The following is a 25868-nucleotide window of genomic DNA, read 5'->3' on the forward strand; positions in this document are numbered from 1 at the left end:
TTTTAAAAGTACTCATTTGTAGTGGTAGGGGGAGGGCTGTGGGCTGCTGCATACATGTGGAGGTCAGAGGACAGTTTTATGGAGTTGGGTTTTTGTCTTGCACGTCTAGAATGCAGCTTTGGGTCTCCACGCATGTGCAGTAAATGCTTTACCCCCTGGTCATCTCCGTGCCCAAGTCTCCTTTCATAATGTGACAGCTTGTATTAAAGGTGTACTTCCTCAGGTCTCATACAGTAAAGTTGTGTTCGCAGCAAGCTCAAGTGCTGTGCAACCGAAGAAGTGAGATTCTTTTGAGGTGGTGAATGAAGGCTAAAGATGTCCTTTTGATAAATACAAAGAAGTACATAAACACATGAAATATTTTCTAATTTGTAAGATTACATTGAAAAGACAGCAAAGGTTCATTCCATGCAAAAATTTATAGAATGAGACTACATGAAAAGTGTTTTAGTGGTTGGAGATGCTGCTTAGTGGCTGCTTGCCTTACGAATAGTGCTCTGGGTTGACTCCCAACACCGCAAATGCTCAGTTATAATGATGAACATGTTTCAAAGCAATAGTATAAATGGTTTTATTATAGTTTTAAAAAACAACACCCGCCCCGGACGGGGGGGGGGGCGCCCGCACCAAGGCAGGAAGAGGGGCCGCAAAGAAGACGAAAAAGCCCCGAGCCACAACCAGGCCCAGCGAGAAAAGGAAGACGGCGGGAACAAACAGACCAAGATGACAGACAGGGAAAGCGAAGGGGGTACCCTCGCCAACAACGCCCGCGAGGAAAGAAAGAAACAGCATGTTGGTAAAACCGGGCACACACAGGGCAAAACAAAGGAAGAGGGAAAAACACAGAGGGCACACGGACATGACCCAGGGAGAAAAAAGAGCCAGAAAGACGGGGAAGAACCAGAAAAGCCCAAAAACCACCAGAGCAAAAACAGCAGGGCAGCGGATCATAAAGTGGATTAGAACCATGAACCACAATCGGAGCCAGACATGGTGAAGTTAGTACAATCCCAGTTTTTTGGGGGGTTTTGTTTTGTAAAAAAAATACTATCGACAAAATTTTGGGACCAGAGGTGTTTAGGTTTTCAATTTAAATACACATTTTATCATAAAAAAAAAAAAAAAAAAAAAAATTAACAACATACAAATACATATACTTTATTTTAAAAACAGGAAGTTTTGTTTCAAGAACAATAAAATTAATGTATATTTTTTAGTTCTTAAGAGTACTACAAATTTGATATAAATCTGAGTTTTAGAATAAATTTGGAAATTTTGACTGAGTATATGGACTGTGCTGTTTGTCACATCAGCAAAAATAATAATGTCATCATAGGCTATACACTTAGATATACGTATTATCTAAATACTGTAGAACATTTCTTCTTGATCTTTTTTTTTTTTTCTGATGTTGGCTGGGACATACAGGAAGGTGTTTAAAAACTATTCTGAGAAGCTGGGATGGTGGCATATTCCTTTAATTCTAACAGAGACTACTATTTGTTATGAGTTTGAAGCCAACCTGGCTTAAAGGTGAGTTCCAAGTCAACCCTGACTACATAGTGATATTGTCTCAAAAAAATTTGTAAGCAAAAAAATGTTTTTAATGTTACGAGTCTCAAATAGTCTAGTTTTAAAGACATTTGGAAAAATAATCTTTATAAAACTTTATAACTTGGGATTAAGTCAGTGAGATGACTGTTGACATCAAATGTTGGCCATTAAGACATTATAATTTTTACTGCAAAATCAATAGAAAGTAAAGCAGGTTTTTGTTTTGTTTTGTTTTCGTTTTTCCTTAAAGAGGTATCTTGATTCTATTTCTGATTGTGATTATTTTCTGTTTTCTGATTAGAATTGGTAGTCAGAGAGAGCATATCCACCTGGGCTTTCATTTTTATCTTTGCATAGGTGTTGTTGACTAATTCAAGGAGAATAGAAAGCAGGCAGTAGAAATGGAAAGAGGGATAGGAGAAAGATAATTTTAATATTAGAAATTCCCTGTGGGTGAGTTAGGAGAAGCAGGTACAATCATTACCTCTGTTATCTATGATCAGTATGAAAAGGCCAATGGTGTTTTTAGCTACTGTTTCTGTCCATACCCACCCACTTATTTGGGGCAAATTATCATTTTTAATGTTTTCACCATGTGACAGCTTATTAATAAATAATTACCAGATTCTTGGAGGACTGTAGAGGAAGTTATCCTCTTTGTACATATCATTAAAGTGTCTACAATAGAAATCAAGTCTGAGATGCCCAGATACCAAGCTGGTAAAACATAGTTACTGTCTGAATCATGACCTTTGAAATACTTGGAATTTGAAGAACAGGATATGTGGTTTATATTATAACTAATTTTGAGGCAATATATGACAAAGCCTTTTTCCCCATTTGTTTTCTAAATTCAGAGTGTTCAAAGTTGAAAGCAAAGGACAAAAGCTTCCTTTGTTCATGACCTCATATTCCAGTGTGGTTTTCTGAGATTGCCAGTGTTTTCTAACTAATGCCTTTATTATTTTTTTGGTTATCAAACATTACTTTGGTATTATTTCTATATAAAAAAGACTTGAAAAGACTGGGATAATTTTATGGTATTAAACAAAAAGACACAGTTATACAGCCAAAATATACCTTTATTTCTATTTGTATATGGCTTGCTACAAATTGTGGCTATAGAGACTGTTTTAAATCAAGGACAGTTGTTGAGTAAAAGCTTCTGACTGGAAGGACTTGAAATATGATTAAATAAAATAGCAAAAGCCCCTAGTGAGCTGCATTGTAATAAGCGAAACAAGAGTACTATATAATAATTGAACTTCAGTTTCAAAAATAAATCTTTCCCAGAAGTGGTACCATTTGACATCAAGAACAATAGTAAGAACTGTATGATGAACACAGATGGATTTTCCTATAAATCATAGACCATAAAAGCTAATCTATTTCAAAGAACTCATAATTCTAAATCTGTAATTTATTCCTTCCAAAGTTTAAGATACAAGTTTCTCTTTAAAAAAAAAACTGGGGCAGGGGGTAATAGTGGTGTTCGTCATGGTTACGCTACAAGGTGTAAAAACCAGAAAACAGGTGCAGGCAAGGTCTTCATTGCCTCACGTCTAGACAAATTCTGTACCTTCCCCTGTTCTTCCTCTCCTCAGGTGGTGACTTTATTACTGATTGGAAGTGTGCTGCAGGTGACAGCACAACTCTTTAACCCCAGCTACTTGGGAGGCAGAGTGCTTAGCATGCTTGAGGCCATAGGTTCAACCCCCAATCCATATTTACATACAGTGAAACATGCTGTCATATTTCCTGTTATGGACTGAATGGATTCTTAACAGTATTTGAAAATGCACCAAAAGACAGTTTTCTATTTTCCTGTGCTGTTCTTTCCTTCCTTTCTTTTTTAAATTGACACTCACTCTACACTGCCCAGGCAGGCTTTTGAATTCCTGGACTAAAATGATCCTCTTGCCTCAGCCAAGTAGCTATAGGCTTGTGCCACCATACCTGAGCATTTAAGAGTGGAGAGTGTTGTCTGTTTAACTTACTCGGAACTGTCTTCCCTTGCGTTCTTTGTTCATTAAAGGAGGAATCAAGATGTAGCTCCTAATTTAAGTAAAGTGTAGAGAATTCATCAATGAAAATGGATTATAAAGTGAAACCACTCACATGGTAAAGAATTGGTGACTACCATGGAGTACAGTTAATTGGTATTAGCAAATGCTAACTGAAGCCAGCAGTCAAGCACTGGTAGTTGTATACTAAAGTGATGGCAAGTCTGCCAAAGACATGGATTGGAGAAAATAGGTTGTCCTTCTCCAAGGAAGTGTACTGACTGACTGAGGGAGGAGAGGAAGACCAAGCCTGTTGCCAATTCTATTAGAGATTGGATAGAAGAAAATGAAAGCAAGGGATTGGCAAGGGACTAACTAGGGAAGTTAGAAATTTCAAATTCAAAGAAAAGTTTTTGGAAGTAAAGGGAAAAAATGGGGAAAATTAAAACTGAAAACACATGTTTTGGATTCGACATGGAACCAGTTCTTAGGAATTTGAAATGCAGAATAATATTTCCTTAATGTGATCCCATCCTCTTCTCCAGAATCTGAACATATCATGTTATACAGCAAGGTGTGCGTGCAGGGTAAGGTTTGGGCTGATTACCTCTTCTCTAAAATCTGAATGTGTCATGTTACATATCAAGGTGTATATGTGGGGGCAAGTTTTAGGTGACCTTATCCTTTTCTCTAGAATCTGAATGTCATGTAATATATCAAGGTATGTATGTGGGGGTAAGTTTTGGGCTGAAATTAAACTGCTAATCTGGTTCATTAAATTGTGACATCCTGTGTTATCTGGGTGTGCCCAATCATTACCAGGGTTCTTAAGGTGGAAGAGGACGTTTCAGAACACTGGTGAGAACGCCTTGGTCAGCTATTGCTGATTTGGAAGACAGAAGAAGGACCTTTATCGTCTTTGTGACAAACTGTGACCTGACAAGAGGAACATAGGAAGGGTTTACTCGTACAGCCCATCATGGTGGCACAGGCATGGGAGGAGAGGGGCCATGAGGCATCTCATTCACACCCAAGAGGCAGAGAAGGTGGGGCAGGAAACCAGACTTGGGTGATAAGACCTGTGCACTAGAGTCCCATTTCCTCTAGCTCTGGTTGGAGACTGATGATTTCTGGCCTTAGATAGACTTGTGCAGTGTCTGAGGCAATATGGCATTAATGAGGAAAGGATAGCTGTAGACAGATAATAGACTTTCCCCCTTTGAGTAACAGTGTAATTGTTACTATAGCAACACAAAATGGAAACGACTAATAGCCAAGTCCTTGTGTGCCAGATACTGTTGTACTTTTCTGTGTATTCCTTATATGTAGTAAATGAGTTTAATTCTCATGATTATTTGGTGTAGACACACACTGTTCTACAGATGGAGTAAGGCATCACGAGTCCACTTGTCCAATGTCATGCCAGGGCAGAGTAAAAAGAAATGGATGAGATCTTTTAGGGTTGTGTCAATTATGAGTTTTCCATCCATTTTGAACAGAATGTTTAAATGACAAATATAAGAAACATTACTGTACTTGCTTAGATTCAAAAGTTGTTCCCTAACCTAGAAGCTCTTAGCAATTGATAGCTGCTGCAAAAGAGATCGGTATTCTCCAGAAGACATCAACACAAGAGTAGCTGGCTAACACAAAACATGTCATGATTTTTTTTTTTTAATTGAGATTTTGTTTTGATTCTGGTTGTTTTGAGAAATATCGTGAAGTTAGGCGTGTAGTGAGTGGGGAGGATCTCGGAAGACGTGGGGGAGACGAAAGAATATAATCAGAACTATTAAAAAATTATAAATAACAAAAAGTGTCAACACTGACCACAGTTTTTCTTTCTCCGTGTGTGTATATGCTGCGGTGGAATCTTTTGGAAATCATAGGGATCACATTTCTTCATTTTTTTCTTTAATAATTGGATAAATTCTGTGGAGAAGTCCTTTGAGATATTTATCTGCACGGGACTCATGTTTAAGAGAAAACGAGAGAGCATAGTTGATGTATAGAAGAGTCAAGTTAAATACCTAATAACTAGTTTTACATCGGAAACTGCTATCTGTGGTAGATTATCTTTTGCCTATTGTTAGATAACTACAAAAGTAAGCTGTCAACCTGTGTGGATATTATTTTGCATTTAATGGACAACATTTGATTGAGTACTCAAACGAGTCTCAATTTCGTGTCTCATGCGTGTGCGTGACTGCATTTTAAACCAATTCCATAGCGGTGCAAAGGAAGCGAGGGGGCGGGACCCGGAAGGAGGAGGTGGTCGCAGGAGGTGGCCTGTGGCCCGGTGGATCCTGGGAACTGTAGTTCCGCGCAGCCAAGGTCTTCTTGAGCAGGGCCCGGGGAGAGCCTGACTGGCTCCCTGAAGCCTCTGGGGCGGCTTCGCCGGGACGCACTTCCGCGGCCGCGGAGGGAGACGGGGCGAGAGTCTGCTCCGAGTGGGAGAGCTGGCTGCTGGGGTCGTGAGGAGCCGGTAGGTGTGGTCAGGAACGCTCCCGTTTCGGAGTCTTTTGCAAGTTGCTGAGGGTGTGCGTGAAACGGCCAAGTGGCGGCGAGCCGGCCTTTCAAACGTTGCCCACACGTGTGGCTGTGGAAACCGGCTGAGGGGGTATTTGGTAGAGCGTTGAAGCTTTTCCCTGCCTCCAGAGGAGTATGGACGTGTGGAGCTCGTTGCTGGGAAGCCGAGGGCTGGGAGCGGGTGGGCGGCGGCGTGCGGCGCGGGCTGGCAGTTGCTATTTTTGAAGGAGCAGCCGATGCGGCGGGTTGTGTAACGCTGACCTGCCCGCTGTCCCCTGCTCCGCAGGGTGGGCTGGGGGAGCGCGCGGCCGCCTCCTCCCATTGGCTGTGCGCAGCCGCCCCTTTCCGTGCTCGGCCGCTCGGGTTCTCCTGAGGACGCAGTTCCAGCGCGGGGAGGGGAGGGGAAGAGAGAGGGGGGCGGGTGGGGCGGGCGAGCTGGCTTTGCTGCACCCCCCCCCTCTGTGCTGAAAAAGGGCCAGGCTCCACATCACAGAACTGCCACACTAGGTGATCTCACTGGAAAAGGTCACCCGGGGGTCCTAATGGTGTTAGAGATTGTGAAATGAGCCCTTCTGATCATGCCTGGCATCAGCTCAATGATCATAGATGTGAGGTGAGGAACCTTGACCAAAATCAGCACACAGACCACATCCTGCATAATTAACTGTAATAGCACCAGTAATGAGTGCCTCAATCCAGGAAGCGCGCAGGCGTTTATGAGTTTTCACTCATCCTACCTGTTTGAGTTAGATATTATTTAAAGAGGAAGTCACTCCTGTTTCGACACAGGGAAGCATCTTGAGATGGCAGGTTGAGCCAGGGGAGATAGCATACGGTATAAACTAACACGAACATTCTGGTTGCAAACTTTAGGATGAACAATGCGGATCACTTCTGTCTGGTTTTATTGTGAGTGCCACTTTTAAAGCATTTTAGAAAACAGTGGATTGCTTTTAATTCCAAGACGACTGTATAGTGTTTTTAACATTCTCATTATTTCATGATAGCCATGCATTGGACCTTGAAAAAAAAATCCATTAATTTTTTTCATAGTTTCTAACCAGTGAAGTAATTTTTATTTTTAGCCTTAATTATCCTGAATTTTGAAATCACCGAGTAAGAGTTATTTTTCTTTTGGGGCTCTTAGCTTGACAGTGAATATGAGGATAGATCATCAGTGTTGTTTTGTTTCCTTTTTAGTGGTGCTGGTGTTTGGACCTAGGGCCTTCTACATGATGGGAGAGCATCCTAGCACTGAGCTAAACCAACCTTAAACTGTTATTGAAAAGCTTATTGCCTGCCTGTTTTGCCATAGCATTTTATTACGTTTATATGATTACTAACTTTTCTACTTCTATATGAATTAAAATACAGGGATTTTTTTGTTTTGTTTTTTTTTAGAGAAGTGCTGTAATAATTTGGAGCATTTCCTGTTTCAGTAGGCTCAGATTATCTCTACTTTATGTGCAGCTGTGCACCTGTTTCATCTAAGTCGGATAAGCTGGTTTTGAAGGATCAGGTACACTAAAAGGTAAGTGTCCTTTGGTTATGTAATTTTTCCCTTTATCTTCTGACTCAGTGCTTTTCTTAAACAAAATAACAGTACAGGACCATTTCATAAAGTGATTGATGATTACGGTTTCCAAGAAAACCCAAATTATAGATAGAAGGGATGACCAGTGTTAACATCAAGGATTAATTTAGTGGCTGTGAGACATACATTCTTTTGAAGTGATTCCTTGGAATTGCCACTGAAAAGATTATAATGGGTTCGTGAACTCCTAAAACTCTTAGCCACTATTTCTGTATCAGCCTTCTTTGAACTCTTTCAAAGCCAGAGAAAATAGCCTTTGAAAATATTTTTTTTATTCAAAATGATATCATTGATAACATTTGTGTACCAAATGTTCTTCTCTGAAAGCCATTTTGGCACAGGATAGGAAATGGCTGTTTTGGAACAGAGTATTTGATTTGGTCAGTGGCCACTCCAAAACCAAATCTGTCATTATTGCTAGATAAACATTTTTGTTTTTCCTTTTACAAAATTAGAGAGACTTTTGGCCCCTAAGGAGCAGAAAACAAGCACTCCATCTAGAAACAGCCTGAGTGTTTCCAGGAACAGGATGTGGTGACTTGTCCCAAATGAAATGACTGGAACTTGCACTAAACCAAATTTATCGTTTTCTCTGTATCCCAGCTAGATAAGTATGGACAGCAAGTCATAGAGCCCCTCCTGTGTACCAGTAGTAAGCACAATGAACAAAGCAGGGATCTCTGGCCTGAAATTCAGTCTGTTGGGAAAGAACAGTGGGGAAAAAAGGAGTCATGGGCATTGTCATTGCTGTTGAAGAGAGAGTAAAAGAGTGCTATCTGCTACCAAAGAAAAAGCACAACAGTGCTGTTCCCATCATGCAGCCAGGGATGGGGGAAGACCATTGAGCAGAAAGGGAGATGGTTAGGTAGGTCTCCCCAGCAGATGACTGGATATCAGTTAACAAGAATAGGCTGGGATAAGAAAGCTCTTAGAAGGTTGGAGAGCTGGCTTAGCAGTTTAGAGCACTTGCTGCGCTTCCAGAGGACCTGGTTTGGTTGCTGGCATCGACATGTGATTCACAACAATCTGTAACTTGAGTTTCAAAGGATCTGATCCCCTCTTCTGACCTTCTCAGACACTGTTGTGCATGCTATGTGGTGGGTATGCATACATGCAGGCAGAACGTCCACACACATGGAATATAAATCTTAAAAAGAAGTTTTGGAAGATTAGCACGTGACCAAGCTCTTAATGAAATTAAAAAGTAGGAAATTTAGAGTGATTACATAGACCTTGAGGTGTATAAGGTGAGAGTGGTACATAAAGAACTGTGAGCTGGGGTAAAAGCTAAAAGCGGATGGTACGCACTGTGGGAGGTTCGAGGCCTTTAGAGTCTTTATTATTCAGGAAGTGGGAAGCTACTGAGTGCAAAGGAATGAAGTGACACATTTGCATCTCAAAAGTTTTCTGGATATAGAGCTGATTGACATAGCACAAGAATAGAAATCTGTTTACCTTCTCACATTTGAACAAGTCCTAATGTGGAAGACAGCAGTATTTTTTAATTTTAAAAGTAAATATATCCTTTCCCCATCACCCTATAAAATGTTATCTTGGAGTGGAATGAGACATCAAATTATAGATGGGTAGAGTTAGTAACAGGATAAAACGTGAGATGACCAAAGAAAAGTGAGATGGTGAACATTACTTTCAGCGCGGGGTTGAGCCTAAAGATTTGAGAGTACTGGTATTCTCCTTCTGAAACACATTTCATGGTATCTTTGTATAAAACTGTTAAGTCTTTGTTGTAGCACCGTAGCCAGTTCAGAGAACCGATGCAGAACTCACTTGATTTGAAGCAAGGTGTAGTTAAATACTCTCAGTGCTGAAATGAATGTCGGTCTGTCCATGTTCATTAATATTGTTTGTCTGTTAGCGAAGGATCACAGGAAAGTATTAATAATAAAGCTAATACATTGATCCTGTTCCGCATTGCCTTTGGGTTGCAGGAATCGGTGGGACAGGACACTGTTTGGAGATAGCTAACTACTTTGAATTTGTAAGTATCTGTCCCCATCTCTGGAAGCAAGAATGAAATTGTGATTGAGTTCAAAGTTTGAGAGAATTAGCTGAAGGAGTCTTGAAGCTTTAAAAGAAACAGGAATAACCTCATTGCGTAGTCTTTATCTAACCTGGGGCAATAACTTTTTAATAAATTGTTTACTGGCTTATGTTGCTTAATATATAACAATGATCATTTAATCCATAGTAATTATACAGTTGAGTAGCCATCGGTATTTTGAGTTTGCATGAAGCAGCATATTTTTATTAGCACACTAGCCAATGATCTTCATGTCCTTTTGGGGTATTTTCCATGTGTCACACACTACAGATACTTACTGAACCAGTGACTTTTCAGTCATAGCCATTTCTTTATCTAGCCCACATTTGTGAACTGCTTTGTAAGGTCTTGGTACAGGGCCCATTACTCATTCATATAACCCTAGAATGATTGTATGGCAGGCACTATACAAGTGGCCCAGCATATGTGAGGAAACAGGTCCAAAAAACAAAAAAATCCTCACACACACAACTGGAACAGAATTCTGGAGCTTGGCATCATTAAGCATTCCTCAATGCAAGCATTCTCAACTCTGTTGATTCTTTGTTGCTAAAATTAAGTAAGAGAGGTGGATTTTTTTTTTTTTTTTTTTTTTTTTTTTTTTTTTTGCATGAAAGCTAAACTGTAATTTGTCATTTTATTCTGAAAATATTCTGGAAGGGTTACAACTTCTGATATTGACAGAAGGCAACATAACAAGTTGTGGGAAAAGTTAGAACTACCCTTGTTTACTTTGAAAATCTAATTCAAGGCCATTTTATGTATACTAAATATTATGTACACTAAATGTTGTATTATTATTTGAGTACACAGGCATAGAATTTTTATGAGGGAAACTATTCTTAATTTATACAACTTTGTAACCTAGTTTCTTAGTATTTTGCCATGGTTATCTTTCTGATTCTCACTTCCTGGGAATGTTTCTGTGCCATCTCGGTAGAGAATACTTGTTTCTGGGAAAGGTGATGGATTCTGTGAACCTCATGATAGTGAATCAAAGTAAAAGTCACTCTCAACTTCGCCCCTTCCTTGCTTAGAACAGCAACAGAAGTAATGTAGCCCTGAAAGTTGTCTGATCTCTTGCCTTGTGCAAGAGTGGTGCTCTGAGGCGCATTGCAAACTCTTTAAAAAAAAAAACTGAATCAGATACTGGTTTAAATAGTTGATGGTACAAAAGAAAATACATTGAGAGAAAGGCCCCCTTGCTGTTGTTTGTTATAATAGCATTAGCAGAGGTAGGTGTTCTACTTTCAGAGTCTGCATTTATTGTCCACAAACATTAATAGTTGTATAACCACCAAGTGCTAGAGATTGTCCTGAAAAGCACTTGGACCAGACTGAATCAGCCACACGGTAGGTAAGCAGAAACCCGAGGGCTCTTGTTCTCCTATTTGTCTGATTTCACTGGAGACGAGCCCATTTCACCTCCAGTAATCCTGGTGTGCCAAAATTACAGCAGTGAGGTGAGTTTGCTTTTTCCACATTTAGCATTCATTCAGTAAGTATTGCTTAAACCGCTGTGGTGTGCCAAGTACTGAGCACTGGACAAGCACAAAGGCAGTCACTGAGTGTTCATCCCAAACAGCGACTTCACACGTGGCATCAGTTTTCTAAGCACTTGACCTTACATGAGCACTTTGCATCACGGGGGCACTGCTTTCTTACCCGTTTTGCAGATTAGGAATAAGGCTCAAAGAACGTCTGTCAGTCAGCTCCTAACAGCCTGCTGTCCTGCCATGCTTTCTCTGTACCTTTTCAGACCATTTACTCATCTGCTGCCTGAGTCTCACTTTACATTGGCTTGAGCACTTATGCTCAATTTGTAGCGCTTGTAGCCAGCTATCAGTTATTGAATGCTCTAGTCCTTGCTATAATTTGAATTTTTTTGTGTTTAAGGTCTCCTTTTTCATTATACACCTGATACAGAAAGTGATCCATATATGTATGTTGAATGAATATTAACCAAGAACTTTAGGTGTGATGCTGCTCTAGTTAATTGTGAAGAAAAATGATGATGGCTAAATATTTTAGTTGCTGAGTGACACAGTGATGACAAAGTGTATGTGTGTGCACCTGATCTGGGACATGTATGTTGATGTACATTCATGTTGTACAGGGAGGAAAGTAGTGTTTCCATCTTTTTCTTTTCTTTCTTTCTTTTGGGAGGGCTAGGGGTGGGGTGGGATCTTGTTTAGGACTCACTGTAGAGAGCATGCTGGCCTCAGACTTACTGTAGTCCTCCTGCCTCAGAAGTGCTAGGATTATAGGCATGAGCGAGCAAGCTCTTCAGAAGTGCTCTCTGTACTGTCATTTCAGTAGAGAATGTGCCGCTGGTTGGTGGCAGCTGTGCTCTCTACTCTGTCTGATTTGCTCTCTGTGTGTCACCCCCAGTTTGACCATACTGCCCAAGCCTACCTGCCATGGGCTGCCGAGATGTCCACGCAGCCACAGTCCTCTCTTTCCTGTGTGGTATTGCCTCTGTAGCAGGCCTCTTCGCGGGGACTCTGCTTCCCAACTGGAGGAAATTACGACTGCTCACATTCAACAGAAACGAGAAGAACCTGACTATTTACACAGGCCTGTGGGTAAAGTGTGCCCGGTACGATGGAAGCAGTGACTGCCTGATGTACGACCGTACTTGGTACTTATCAGTTGACCAGCTGGACCTACGTGTCCTCCAGTTTGCCCTGCCGCTCAGCATCCTCATCGCAATGGGTGCCTTGCTGCTCTGCCTGATTGGAATGTGTAACACAGCCTTCAAGTCTTCAGTGCCTAACATCAAACTGGCCAAGTGTCTGGTCAATAGTGCAGGCTGCCACCTGGTGGCTGGACTCCTGTTTTTCCTGGCAGGCACTGTGAGCCTCTCTCCATCCATCTGGGCCATCTTTTATAACACTCATCTCAACAAGAAGTTTGAGCCAGTCTTTACCTTTGACTACGCAGTGTTCGTCACCATTGCTAGCTCAGGGGGTCTGTTTATGACCGCTCTTCTTCTGTTCATCTGGTATTGTGCATGCAAATCTTTGTCCTCTCCTTTCTGGCAACCACTGTACTCTCACCCTCCCAGTATGCACACTTACTCACAGCCCTATTCATCACGTTCCCGCCTCTCTGCCATTGAAATTGACATCCCAGTAGTTTCACATAGCACTTAACAGAGATATAATTAATTGTTAAAACTATGTGCCATAGCCACACAGTCCCCTGCGTAAAGAGCCTTTATGGACCTGTATACATTTTTCCTTTGTTCTTGACTAGTCAGTGGAGCCAAATTTGTATATTTTGGTAGAATGAAATGCTGCTAGATTTTCTGAGATATATATTACATTCTTCTAAATGTGAAACATTCCTTTTATCCTGCTTCTAATACTAGAAGGGTCTTTAGCCTCCTTGTAGATGTCTGATGAAGTGTGTGGACTGACCTGTGTAGCAGTTGAGGTGATGAAAGCAGCATAGTCAATGCTGTTGTGTTTGATCCTTACCGATATTTCAAATCCTGTATTGTCTCTGATGACTTCAACTGAAAAGAGCAGTTTCAAATACAAGAAACTTCAGTCAGATAAGGATTGCAGTTTGCCTCCAGAACTCTGCCAGCTTGAGGGTATAATTTTGTTCTCTCTTGACACTAATTGACTGGGCATCAGTTTACTGAAGATTACTATCTTCTACCTCATGTCAGTGAAAAGTACAATTTTAAATAATGCATTTTAAATAATGTCAGAGTAAGGCTAGCATTTAAATATGGTTAACATTTAACTTCTTCTGGTCTTCAGACAGGTTCTTGCTGTGTATCCCTAACTGGCCTAGAATTCACTCTGTAGATCAGGCTGCCCTCCAACTTTCCGCCATTCTCCTGTCTGCCTTCTGAGCACCGGTTACAGATCTGCCCATCTGTATCTAGCACACCATAATTTTTAGTTACTGATTATAGTGTTGGAGTTAAAATGTGCCAAGTGACAGGTTGTTGCTTCATCTGGAGCAAGAAATCCTTTCCAGGTAGCCATGCCCTGTACTAGCTTAGTGGCTAAGACAAATAAATGCAAGGATGTTAAAGTCAAGTTGTCGTTGTAAAGCCAAGTTGTCAGTGATGGCACAGAAGATTCATTTGGTGGCTGCTGTTTCAGTAGTGAGTGATGTGAATGGTACCCACTTGACTGTTCAGTTCCTGCTTCACCACTGCCTGCTTGTCCTTTGGTGTTTATCTCTGCCTAACACTTGAGAATGTAGCTACATCTGGGTAGAAATTTTGATCTAATACACATCAGAGTGATAGCTAACAACTAGGAAAACCTGTCAAGCATTGATCCAGGAAGATAGTCCAGCTGAAACATGTCTTCCTGACACAGACAGCCTATGGTACTCCAGCAGCAAATATCCTGGACACTAGAAAGTCACTTGAGTTAGGTTTCCTCTCATAGTTTCTAAGCTGTAGGAACAGTTTCAGATCATGAGAATGGGCAAGATGGGAGAGAGATGAAATTGTACCCTTTCTACCTCTGAAATTAAAGTGATACACTAAAGAGAGACATTTTTAAAATGTCTCCTCTGATGTGCTTTCAAGTGGATGAAACACTTTGACATTGAGAGCTGTTGGATTTTAACTCTTAGGGGTTTGAGCTGCTCATTAATTGCTATAATCTCCATGTACTAGCATTATGTTTGTAAAGATTGTGGTATATTATAGATTTTTACAAGCGGCTGATTTTATGATAAACAGTTCATGATTCCTCTTTTCCTAATCCCAGTGTTTCTATAGAGAGAGATATGTAGTACTTTCCCCTAAGTCCATCATTACTTTATGTAGGCAAGTAAATCCAATTGTATAATTTTTAAATGCTGTCCATCCAAAGCATGCACATTTATGGTTTTTTAAATTATAGCTTATAATCTTTTCCCCCTCTGGTTCTTCTCATTCATAGATAAAGCTGAGTGTTGATCATTCCAAGATAAAGGCAGCTGGAATTTTGAGATTAATATTAGTTTTTTCCCTTTGTTAATTAATCTTAGTTTTTCTCTCACTAAACTTTTGTTCAAAAGGTTCAAGAATTCCCCCATCCTTTGGTTTTAGTATAAAATAGAGTTAAAACTAGGGTCAGATGTGGTGGCTTTTGATGCTAATCCTAGTACTTGGGAGGCAGAGGCAGGTGTATCTCTCTGGACATCCTGGACTCCATAGTAAGTTCCAAGCCAGTCTGAGCTAGACAGTGAGACCCTGTCTCAAAAAAAAATCAAAAAGGAGAAAAAGGAAGCAAGTAAGCAAGCAAGCAGCCTCAGCAATGAGAATACGAGACAGTTTGCGGCACACAGGGTTGTAACTACAAATGTTAAGCTTTCTTAGGAGAGTCTTTTGGCATCATCATCTGTAGCCTCCAAATAGTATTTATTATGAATTCACTCAGGAAGAGAAACAGCTGTTTCTGTATTATCTTTTTAGCATTCCAGAATTGACATAAATAGCTATTTTTAAAAGCCATCAAAGGAAAGCATGCATTTATACTCTGTTGAGTCACTTGAGCACTCCTGGGGCTATTATTGAGATGGGGTGGATAACTTCTTTTCTTTTGTTGTTTAAAAGCTGTTAATTTTAAAGGCCTCCTAAGGAGCCAGCTTGGCAGACAACCTCAAATGTGAGATGTTTCACCAGATTTATGTTCTCCAGCTTCAGAGAAGAATAAATCCACTCTGCTTGTATATATGCCCTATAATGGATAGTATGTGCTATAAACCACAAGTTAAAAACCTCAGTGGGTGTGATGTGCTGCCTTGTGTTTATTAAAAGATGTATTTTTACAAGTTTGTCTCTGTTCTTTTCTCAGCTTTAAGGTAATATATTGAGCAATGTTTTCCAAGTATATGTCAGTGAAAATAAGGTACTCCTAAAGACTGTGGACTGGGATCTCAGCTAGGGAGCCACTGCCATACAAGCAGTCATCCTCTGTTCCCTGAATAAAGTTGTTGGCAGAATTTTCTTCACCAGTGAACTTCTGTGTGTAGGCTGGTGATTGGGAATCCAAAGTATTTAGGTAGGAGCATCATTCCCCAAAGGGAAAGGGTTTCAGGAAAATATCTAACTTTTTAAAGCCTATGATGAGCTTTTATGTTGAAATTACAGCCATCTGGAACCATTTCAGACATGAGCTCCCCACTGAAAGCCAGGGGTTTATTGTGGACTCTTTGGTGGCAACACCATATGTTACACCAGAAATCAGAAGCAGCTTCAAATTGAGCATCCCAGCTAATGATACTAATTTGTACTAATCCAGCTTTGCTGTAGTGCTGTAAGTGATCAAATGCTAGAGAATCTTTTTTTTTTTTTTTTTTTTTTTTTTTGCTAACCAAATCAGATATCTGAATTTTACCCAGAGTAAGGACATACATCATTTGCATCCATTATGAAGATATGCATAGAGCCTCTTGAAAAACAGCTATTTTGGTGCTGAGGCAAAAAAAAAAAAATGCAAAATGGACTCAGCACACCTGCCATAAGAAAGAAAATGCTCTGAGAGCCATGAAAGTGCATTCAGTTTCACGGTAGCCAACTCAGGGAGCATCCACTAGCCAAATCTGAAACCCAGAGCATTGAAATGAATAATAGTAAGGGGCTTGTAGCACACTGAGCATAATAAACTGTGCAATCACACTGATGGAAATGACAACAGACATCACTTCTTACAGTTGAAAAAAGGTATAGAAGAAAAACATTTGATAAGTAAATCGATAGGCCACCAGCATCTTTAAAAGGGGTTCTTCCCTGGTACTTTGTTTTTTTATTTTTATGTATGTGAATATCTTGCCTGTTAACTATTTGCATGCCTGGAGCCTTCAGAAGTCAGAAGATGTCAGATCCCCTGGAACTGGAACTACAGACAGTTGTGAGCTGCCACATGGATGCTGGAAATCCAACAAGGGTTCTCTGGAAAACAATCAGTGTTCTTAACTGCTGAGCCTCCAGTCCAGCTCCTGAAATATGTTTTTTCTTGCCTGCATTTATAGAAAATAATCTTGTGAAGTGGAAAAGCCAAAAGGCTGCCACAAGACCTGGCAGCCCTCCTCTGGGGTAGGCAGGTGCCTGGAAGGCTCACCTTGCCCTTTGTCAGCTCAGACTATACAAACCAGGCTGATCTTGAACTCACAGAGCCCTACCTACCTCTGCCTCCCTGGTGTTGGGGGATAAGGGGTACCACCACACCAGACTTTTGGTTGCTCCTTTAAGAGCTCAAAGGTAGCAGTGGGCTGCTGGTGCCAGGTAGTGGTCCCTGAGAACCAACTGTACACATTGCTTTACCAGTACATTGACAAGTGACAGGCTGGTAGCTTGAAATTGGTCACAGTAGGAGCATTTGTGCCTCTGAAATTACCAAATACTGCAAGTCAGTGATGACAGCTGGTTATTGCACATTTCCCAGCATGTTCCTGTCCAGAAGAGGTGAAATCGCTGAGTATCAAACTCGTTAATAAGGAAATTTGGAATCATAGCCAATGCTGGGAGTTGTAAAGCTTTGTTGCCTGATGAAGGAACCATCTGAAGAACCTCTTAAAAGGTGTTCCGTCCTCCATGACTACTCTAGCTCCACCCCTACTAACAACTTATCCTGTACACAAGCAACAGAATGATGTAAGAATAGCTTGTCTCTACTCAGCACTATAGCAGCCATCCCCTCACAACCATGTTTGTGGTCAGCTATACTGTGCCATTACAGGATCGGTAAACAATTCCTATTTTTAAAACATTTTTAACCTAGCCATCTGTGTCACTCATTTAAGAAAGTACCATGGCTCTTCACAGCTGCAAGAGGGAAGTAGTTCATTCTAAAACGTATGAGCAGTTGAGTTGACTAGCATTTCTACGATAAAAACTTGGGCCATTAGTTGTAAGCCAAGGCTGTGGAGAAGGAAGCAGAAACATTGATGGGAGATGTCATTCCGTATATGTTTCTCATACTGTTTAATGAATAAAGCACTGTTGGCCAATAGGAAAGCTAGATAGGAGGGACTAGGAGACAAGGAGGAAAGAGGAAGTAGTAAGGAGGGTCAAGATGGAGAGTCTGGAGAGAACAGAACCGTCATTCCTCTGCTCTCGGTAAGACTACATGGAAATACATAGAAATGGGTTAATAATTAAGATAGAGCTAGCCAATAAGAAACAAGTCAAGGAATTTGAAGTTATTTCAAATTTAGATAGCAAAGAACAAAGTTGTTCTGCCCTTGTTTTTGGGTTTTCTTGTAAAAGCCCCGCCAGCCATCATCAGTTACATGTCAAGAGTCTGGCAGCCTGTTTTTCTATGTTGAAATATGTGTTTTGGTTTTGACAGATGGCCTTGGAAATCTATTTTAGAAGTATTCAGACTGCCAAAGAAATTAACAATGAAAGACACAAGCATTAATAATGGCAATGCCAAACACTATGCGTTTCCCTAACTTTACTGGAACGGTCTTTGGGGAATTTGTCACATGAGGACCAGACAAGCTTCCTAAGCATTGTGGAATCACAGTTCAAGGATTTTTAGGTTGTTCCTACTTCCTACCTATTGTGAATATAGCAGCAATGAATATTTCCAAGCAAGTATCTCTGAAAAACACTTGAATGTTCAATACCTCAGTCATCAGGGAAATGCAAATCAAAACTACTTTGAAATTTTATCTTATTTCCATTAGAATGCCTAAGAACAACAACAAAACAAACAAACAAACAAAATGACATCTCATACTGGCAAGCATGTAGATTAAAGGGAACATTCATCCATTGCTGGTAGGACTGCACACTTGTACAGCCACAATGGAAATCAATATAGCAGTTCCTCTAGAGGATGGAAATCTATCTTAAGATCTAGCTATACCATGCTTGAACATAATACACAAAAGATGCTTTATCCTACCATGGAGACATTTGCTCAACCATGTTTGTTGCTGTTCTATTCAAAATTGTAAAAAATTGGAAACAACCTAGATGTCCCTCAACAGATGACTGAATAAAGAAAATGTAAATTTACACAATGGAGTTTTATTCAGCCATTGGTGCATGCCTTTAGTCCCAGCACTCAGGAGGCAGAGGCAGGTGGATCTCTGGGTTTGAGGCCAAACTGTTCTACAAAGTGAGTTCCAGGGCAGCCAGAGCTACACAGAGAAACCCTGTCTTGAAAAAGCAAACAATAAAATGAAATCATGAAAGTTGCAGGTAAATGTATGGAAATAGAACAGAAAAATCATCCTGAGTGAGGTAATCTAGACCCAGAAAGACAAATATGGCATTTATTATTTGTGGATATTAGTTGTGATTCTGTAGCTTGTTTAACAGAGTGGGTGGGGCAGGATGGAGCAGAGCAGATATCCTTAGGTAAGGGAAGAAGAATAAATAGTATCAATGAATGGAATGGGGATGGGCAAACTGGAATAGGAGGATCAAATGAAGAGGGGGAGGGAAGAGGAGAATGAGGGAGGGAATACAGGGAGAGACCACTAAAATTTAAAGGCCATTTGATGGGTAGTATTGAAAGCTAATACAGTGGAAGCTTCCTAAAATCTATACATATATGAAGGTGACCTAAGTGAAAAAACACCAAATGATACTAATCAGAGAGCCCCAAATGACCATCTCTTGTCACCAAATGAAGCTTCCAAACCAGGATTAGGTTACATCTCATTAAATAGTTGGCCAAAAGGGTTCCATGGGAACCCTATAAACAACGAAGGCTGTTTCTAAGACTATAGGTTACTCTCCACAAACTGACTGAAAGGCCCCGTTACTGAAGATAACACCTATATAACTGGTTGTACACAGAGAAATTGAGCTGTTGCTTATATAGAACCTTCATCCCTATGTTCTAGTATCTTTTGTACAGTTACTCTGCAGGCTACCAAAGGAGAAACAGACACAAACCCTTTGATCTGCATTGCTGTCCTGCCTGCAAGATCATCCTAGTGCAATGATGTCACAAAGTTTGTGGGAGTAATCAACTAATATCTGACCTGACTTAAGGCCTATTCCATGAGATGGAACCCATACCTGACATTGTTTGGGCAACCAAGAACTTGAAACTAGACAGCTCAGGGACCTAGGGCAAAACCAAATACTACTTTTTTAAAAATAGCAATTAAATGACTCCTAATAAATCAATAGCTTGCTGAGCCATTATCAGAGAGAAGCTTCTTCAAGCCCTCCTCTCAGGGCTTGGGGAACCCTGCAGAAAGAGTGTAAGAGGCAGAGGGGACAGAGGACACAAGGAAACAAGGCCCTCTACACCTACATGCTCGATGCACAGGTAAACTCACAGAGACCGAGGCAGCTTGCATGTGACTTGCATGGGTCTGCACCACATGGGGTCCTAGAGCTGAAAGGAGAAGTGAACACATGCCCCCATCCCTAATCCAGAAGCTATCTCCAATCACATGAAAATGTAATTTCCTTCAAGGGACTCTCACTGGGAAAACAAACTACTTTTAAGGGTAGGCTGCATGTCCAGCCATAAATGATCAATAGAAAATAAACTCACAGCATCTCTAGAGGTCCCTTGTCTCATAATGCCAGGGTTCTTCCATTATTTTATCCTATTAATTTATTATATATATTTTCTCTCTTTTTACCCTTCAGGTCCTTCGTGGTTGTATTATGGCTTCCAGTTTAATGTTTTTATGAGATTCCTGAATGTGTGAATGAGAGTGTCTCTTTCTTGTGGCTTTTCTTGGGTTCATTTTCCTAATGTTTGTTTGTTTTGTCCAATTCTGATGTTTGTTTTTGTTTCATCTTATTATAGTTTATTTTATTATTATATCGGTTACAAAGAAAGGGCCAATCACTTTATTACATATCTTGAAAGGTAACCTTATAAGGCATCTTAAAAGAATCACAACTCTAAACTTTTATATATGAAAAAGTATCAGTGAGCTCTACTTTAAATCTTTACAGTGCATACCCACTCATCAATAGTTTTTTTATATTAGGAGATTGAGGGCAAAATGAGTATAAAAAATTAATCATCGCTTTTGGTCATCAACCAATCCTAGCAAAAAAAGGCATGTCAGCTACTGATAATTGGGCTGCTTTGTTCTTGTTCTATGACCTTAATGAGTTCCTCATTCAACTATGTACCTTTCTAAAATTTTACATTGTCTTCTTGGTTTTTGTGTTTGTTTACTGTAAAGCTGTTTAACAAAAACATCTTAGTCTAAGTTATTTTCAGAGCTTTATTTCAGCTCTCTGAAACTAGTGAACACATCTCCCAACATTGAGGACAAAAGAATTTAAGCTAGCTGGACTACTAGGACTCAACTGTTTTTCTTAATCATTAACTTAAACCATAGTCTATACTGCTCGTCAGTAGAAAGGCATGTGTTCTAGCTGTGTGACACTAATTTGTTTTCTTATCATCAAAACTCTATTTAAACTAACATTATCATTATCAGTTAGAAAGTACAGCTTAGGAAGAAACAATCTTCATAATAATCCACAGGTAAAAATGCCCAGTAGAACTGTTTCCATGAAATAAACATACTACATTACAGGCAGCAGGGATCTTCACACCATGGCAGATACCAGTGAAAGATGGCAGCAGCAAACATGAAATCACAGCAGAAGAAAAAGACATTCTGGAGTCTGTGGTGTCAGGGTCTCACCTAGCCAAGATTCACCCATCGGGGGTTCACCTCCTGATGGGCTGACACCCTGAGGTCAACTGCCATCTGCTGCTCCTCTGACATGGCCACCAGCACCCCAGCTGAGGTTAGTACTGCTCACAAAAATCCACGTTTTTAGAAAAACGGATCTTGTTTACAGAGAGACATCGTCTGTACTACCACCAGGATCTTCGTAGCTTTGAATGACTATAACATCAGTTATAGTGGAGATGAAGAAAGTTAACAGTCCTCTTAATGTTAGCTATTTCTTGTATAGCAGTCACATTTTAATGATGTGTTAAATAAGTCAGTGAAAATAAAGTAAATAGAAATGACATGAGATTTAAATGTGTACCTTTCTGGTAGCCAATGATTGGAGGATTTTCCCACTGTTCCATAGTCAAAGGATCCTTCTCATTTCAAATCTGTCCCCAGATAGTGGCAGCCAAAGAAATATACCTTATTGCTCATCACTTTCAAATAATAGTGAAGATCCAACTTACTAAATAGAAAGTGTCTTATGGTTTCTATTGCTGTGATGTAACACCATGATCAAAAGGTAAGTTGGGGAGGAAAGGGTTTATTTGGCTTATGCTTTTATATCACAGTTCGTCATCAATGAGACTCAGGACAGGAACTCAAACAGGGCAGGAATCTGGAGGCAGGAGCTGATACAGAGGACAAGGAAGGGTGCTGCTGCCTGGCTTTTCCCCCATGGTTTGCTTAGCCTGGTGTCCTTTCTTTTTCTTTCTTTCTTCCTTTCTTTCTTTCTTTCTTCCTTTCTTCCTTTCTTTCTTCCTTTCTTCCTTTCTTTCCTTCCTTCCTCCCTCCCTCCCTCCCTCCCTCCCTCCCTCCCTCCCTCCCTCCCTCTCTCTCTCTCTGGTTTTTCGAGACAGGGTTTCTTTGTATTGTATAGAAGCCTGTCCTGGAACTTGCTCTGTAGACCAGGCTGGCTTTGAACTCACAGAGATCTGCCTGCCACTGCCTCCCAAATGCTGGGACTAAAGGCATGAGCCACTACTGCCTGGCCTTAAGAAGACATTTTCTCAATTGAGGTTCCCTCCTCTCTGATGACTCTAGCTTGTGTCAAATTGACATAAACTGCCCAACACAGAAACCAAATCTTCAGTGCTACTGTGATCAGTTGTTCAGTCCTGTCCTCCCCCACCTCACCCCCACCCTCCACCCCCGCCAGGAGAAAAGAGCAGGGAACTAATACAGACCACAACATTTCCTAGGGCTGAGATCATATACCCTAAGCCAACATATGAGATTGTGCCTACAAAGCCTATTTTCATTATCTTGTGGCAGTTAATGCTTTGAGTTCACCACAAACCCTGAAGCACTGCAAGCAGGAGATGCCTGGGAACCTCTGGTAAATTATAATTGGTTGATCAGTTCAGACTGTTTCATGTGTGCTTCTGTTTAAAGATACCTCCTGTATGAGCAGGGTTGGCTTACACAACTCTCAGCCAACAGCATTGTGATTCAATGAGAGGAAAGTTATCAAACACATTCATTACTTTGCAGGTACACACTCTTTTACTTGTAAACACTGAATAGCAATCCCAGATCATCCTTTCGCATAGGACTCTTAGCGAAATCAACACACATAGACACACACACACCACACATTACACACAACCCCCCCACACCCAGCCCCTCCTCACAGGCCCCCCTCCACACTCACACAGCACTAAGCAGACAACAGCAAGGATGCTTGTTCTCAGCATGAGAGCTGAGACAAAAAGGCAAAGCATCCTTGTTGATCCCCAACTGGAAACAAGGGTTTACACACATAGAAATGTTCCTCAGCTCTGCACATGTCTGAGCATGGTCATGAAAGCCCAGTGCTTTCAGGTTGACTCAGGTAGCAAACAGATTTTTGTCAGAATGCTAATTCACAAATACAGGATCTATGAGCAGTAGAGATCAATGGTGAATACATGTTAAGAGGCAATAGTTCCAAGGCCTTGAACTCAAAAGGGAGATGAATTTAGTGTTGTTTAAGATGCATGCAAGTTGGGTACAGTAGCACATGAACTTGTTTCTGTAATCCCAACACTTGGGAGCCTGATGCAGGAGGATTACTAGTTGAAGCCCAACTTGGGATACATAGGGATACCCTGCCTCAAAAATAAATCCCTATCTATGTGACATTGGACCATATCTCTTTTATTTTGAAGAGGACGGAGCAGGGAACATATGAAATGGGGAGCACTCTCTCATGCCAGACTTTGTCCTGCTAGCAGGGTGGCTTTAGGTTGGCATCTGAAAACTCCCTGTTCATGCTTCTTGGTTTTCTCTTCTGTAAGATGAGGAATAGTCATCTTCCTTCTCCTGGTGCAGCTTCCAGAGGGCAGTGATGTAGGGACCTGTCTTTGGGGGGCTTCAGTCAGATCCAGCTGACTTGCCTGGTTCGCATCAGAGAGGGTGTGTGTGGATTGAGAAACAGCAAGTAAAGACACTAAGGACACTAAAGAAAATACAGACACAGAATAGAGTCAGGATGGCAATCCAATGAATGCTGAACACCCCAAGTTTCAACATGCTTATGTGGCTCAACCAAAAAGGGGAAATTTACCAGGAAATTATTTACCAGGATACAAGGAACATATAGACTTTCTTCTTTATTTTTCCAAACATTTAGTTACCCTGCCTTAAACTAAATCTCTTGTTATCTGGACATGAGGGTTAAGAGTAACCACACCTTAGACCAAATCTTTTGTTATCTAGGTAAGACATCCACACCTTAGACCAAACATCCTTCAGTAGCCATACCTTAGAAGTTTAGGTCTTATGATTTAACCTTGGAAGAGTAAGGATAGTTTTGAATTCTCTGACATTAAGATGAAGCAGAGCTATTTCTATGGGCCCCAACACAGTAGGTATTCTCAGTGCAGTTCTCAGAGGGCAGTGGATATTTCCAGTGAAGGCCCCTGTGTTACATTGGGGTTGGGATTTAAAAGGTAAAAGCATTAGACTTTTTCTTTGTAGTTAGTCTGTTTCTCCCAGAGGAAGAACACAAAATCCACACTAGCATATGTGTTTGGAAAATGAGTGTGTTTTACTCAGAATATATTATGTGTCTAAAGGAGCAACATATAACTGAAAATGTTCCAGTCAAACTTTCTGTCCTAAAGAACAAGCTAGTTCAGTCAGTAATATTTAGGGATAAACTCCATTTATACTAAGGTTTTCATAATTTTTTTTTGAGGCATAGTCTTGCTATGTAGGTCAGGATAGACTACAATCTATTCTCTGCCTCAGCCACTTGATTGCTGGGATTTCAGATGTTTGCTACCATGCCCACTGTTTCCTAGAATTTTAGGAGGAAACCAGAAATGAGATCTAACACTTAGCATGCTGCTGCCACACTTTAGGGTGGCAGACAGTGAAGAACTAACTACTGTGATAGACAGGAGCTGTGGTGGGTAGCAGAGACTCCTTAGAAAGACCCTCAGCCACTCTGCAGCCATTCCAGCCTTTCCATCCTGTTAAATTCATGATGTGGCCCTAACCTCCTGGTTCTGAGGCTGAAAGAATCCAGCACATGCATGCAAGCCATGGTCCTAGGAGAAGCATTCAGATTCCAGCAGTTGCTTATCATGCATGCCCTAAGGGTATGTATACTCACCTAGCAAAATGTTCTAAGCTGTGGTCAGGAGGAATGGGAGACAGGGCACTGATTCAAACGGTTCCTTTCTAGACAGGAATTTGTCCACAAACTCATTATGTTTCTCCTTTTAAAGTGCCTACAACTAAAGAATAGTTAACTCAGTGAACCCATACATAGAGAAATTTGATAGCAAGCTCTTACTATGTTTTGTACCAAGACAGAAAAATTAGCTCTCCACAATAAAGGAAAATAAAATAACATGACAACTTGACTGAAAGTTGTATAATGGCCTAATGACAGAAGGCACAGGGCCAGTGAGATGCCTCAGTGGTAAGGTTGCTCCAGGCCTGACAACGTGAGCTTGATTTCCAGAACTCACCGTGCAAGGAAAACACTGACCCCTAAGAGTTGTCCTTTGATCTGCAGACATCACACACTAAGATTAAACTCTGAATTTAAAAAAATAGACATTGGAAACCGATAAACACTACCGAGAAATATCATGTTATTGATGTAATCCTTTCAAACAAAAGATGTCTGAGAAGCAGCTGTGCCCCAGGCCTGTTATTTTACCCTTGGGTTTTGCCTAAATGAAATGTCCTAGTCCTGTTCATTACTGTGATCTGATGCTTCCCTTCACTTAAAACTAAATCTAGTGGTTGTCCAAACATATCTCCTAACATGCACTTCCCTGTGTTGCCTCAGTCAAGAAGGACACATCCAAAGATAACTTGAAACTGAGTGTGGTGGCATAGGTTTTTGATTTCAGCCTCCAGAAGCAGAGGTGTCTTTACATGAAGACAATTTTTTAAAAAATTGAAGATAGGTTTATGAATTTTTTTCAAAGTGTTGTGTGAAAACAGCTATGCACACACATTTTACACTTACCTTGAGTGA

General features: G+C 40.6%; 1 protein-coding gene across 1 annotated transcript; it reads left to right on the forward strand.

Annotated features, from left to right (window-relative positions):
* Positions 1–9557: 9557 nt before the first annotated feature.
* Cldn12 (claudin 12) lies at positions 9558–15535 on the forward strand. The gene is made up of 2 exons (XM_051174590.1): positions 9558–9679; positions 12134–15535. The coding sequence occupies exon 2, from the start codon at positions 12163–12165 to the stop codon at positions 12895–12897; it is 735 nt and encodes a 244-aa protein (XP_051030547.1). The 5' UTR covers positions 9558–9679; positions 12134–12162; the 3' UTR covers positions 12898–15535.
* The last annotated feature ends 10333 nt before the right edge of the window (positions 15536–25868 follow it).

Source organism: Phodopus roborovskii, unplaced genomic scaffold (genome assembly GCF_943737965.1).
Source record: "Phodopus roborovskii unplaced genomic scaffold, PHOROB, whole genome shotgun sequence".
Lineage (NCBI taxonomy): Eukaryota > Metazoa > Chordata > Mammalia > Rodentia > Cricetidae > Phodopus > Phodopus roborovskii.

What these genes read in the sequence shown, in the direction of transcription:
- Cldn12 (XM_051174590.1), top strand. Translation starts at nt 12,163, where the DNA reads ATGGGCTGCCGAGATGTCCACGCAGCCACAGTCCTCTCTTTCCTGTGT.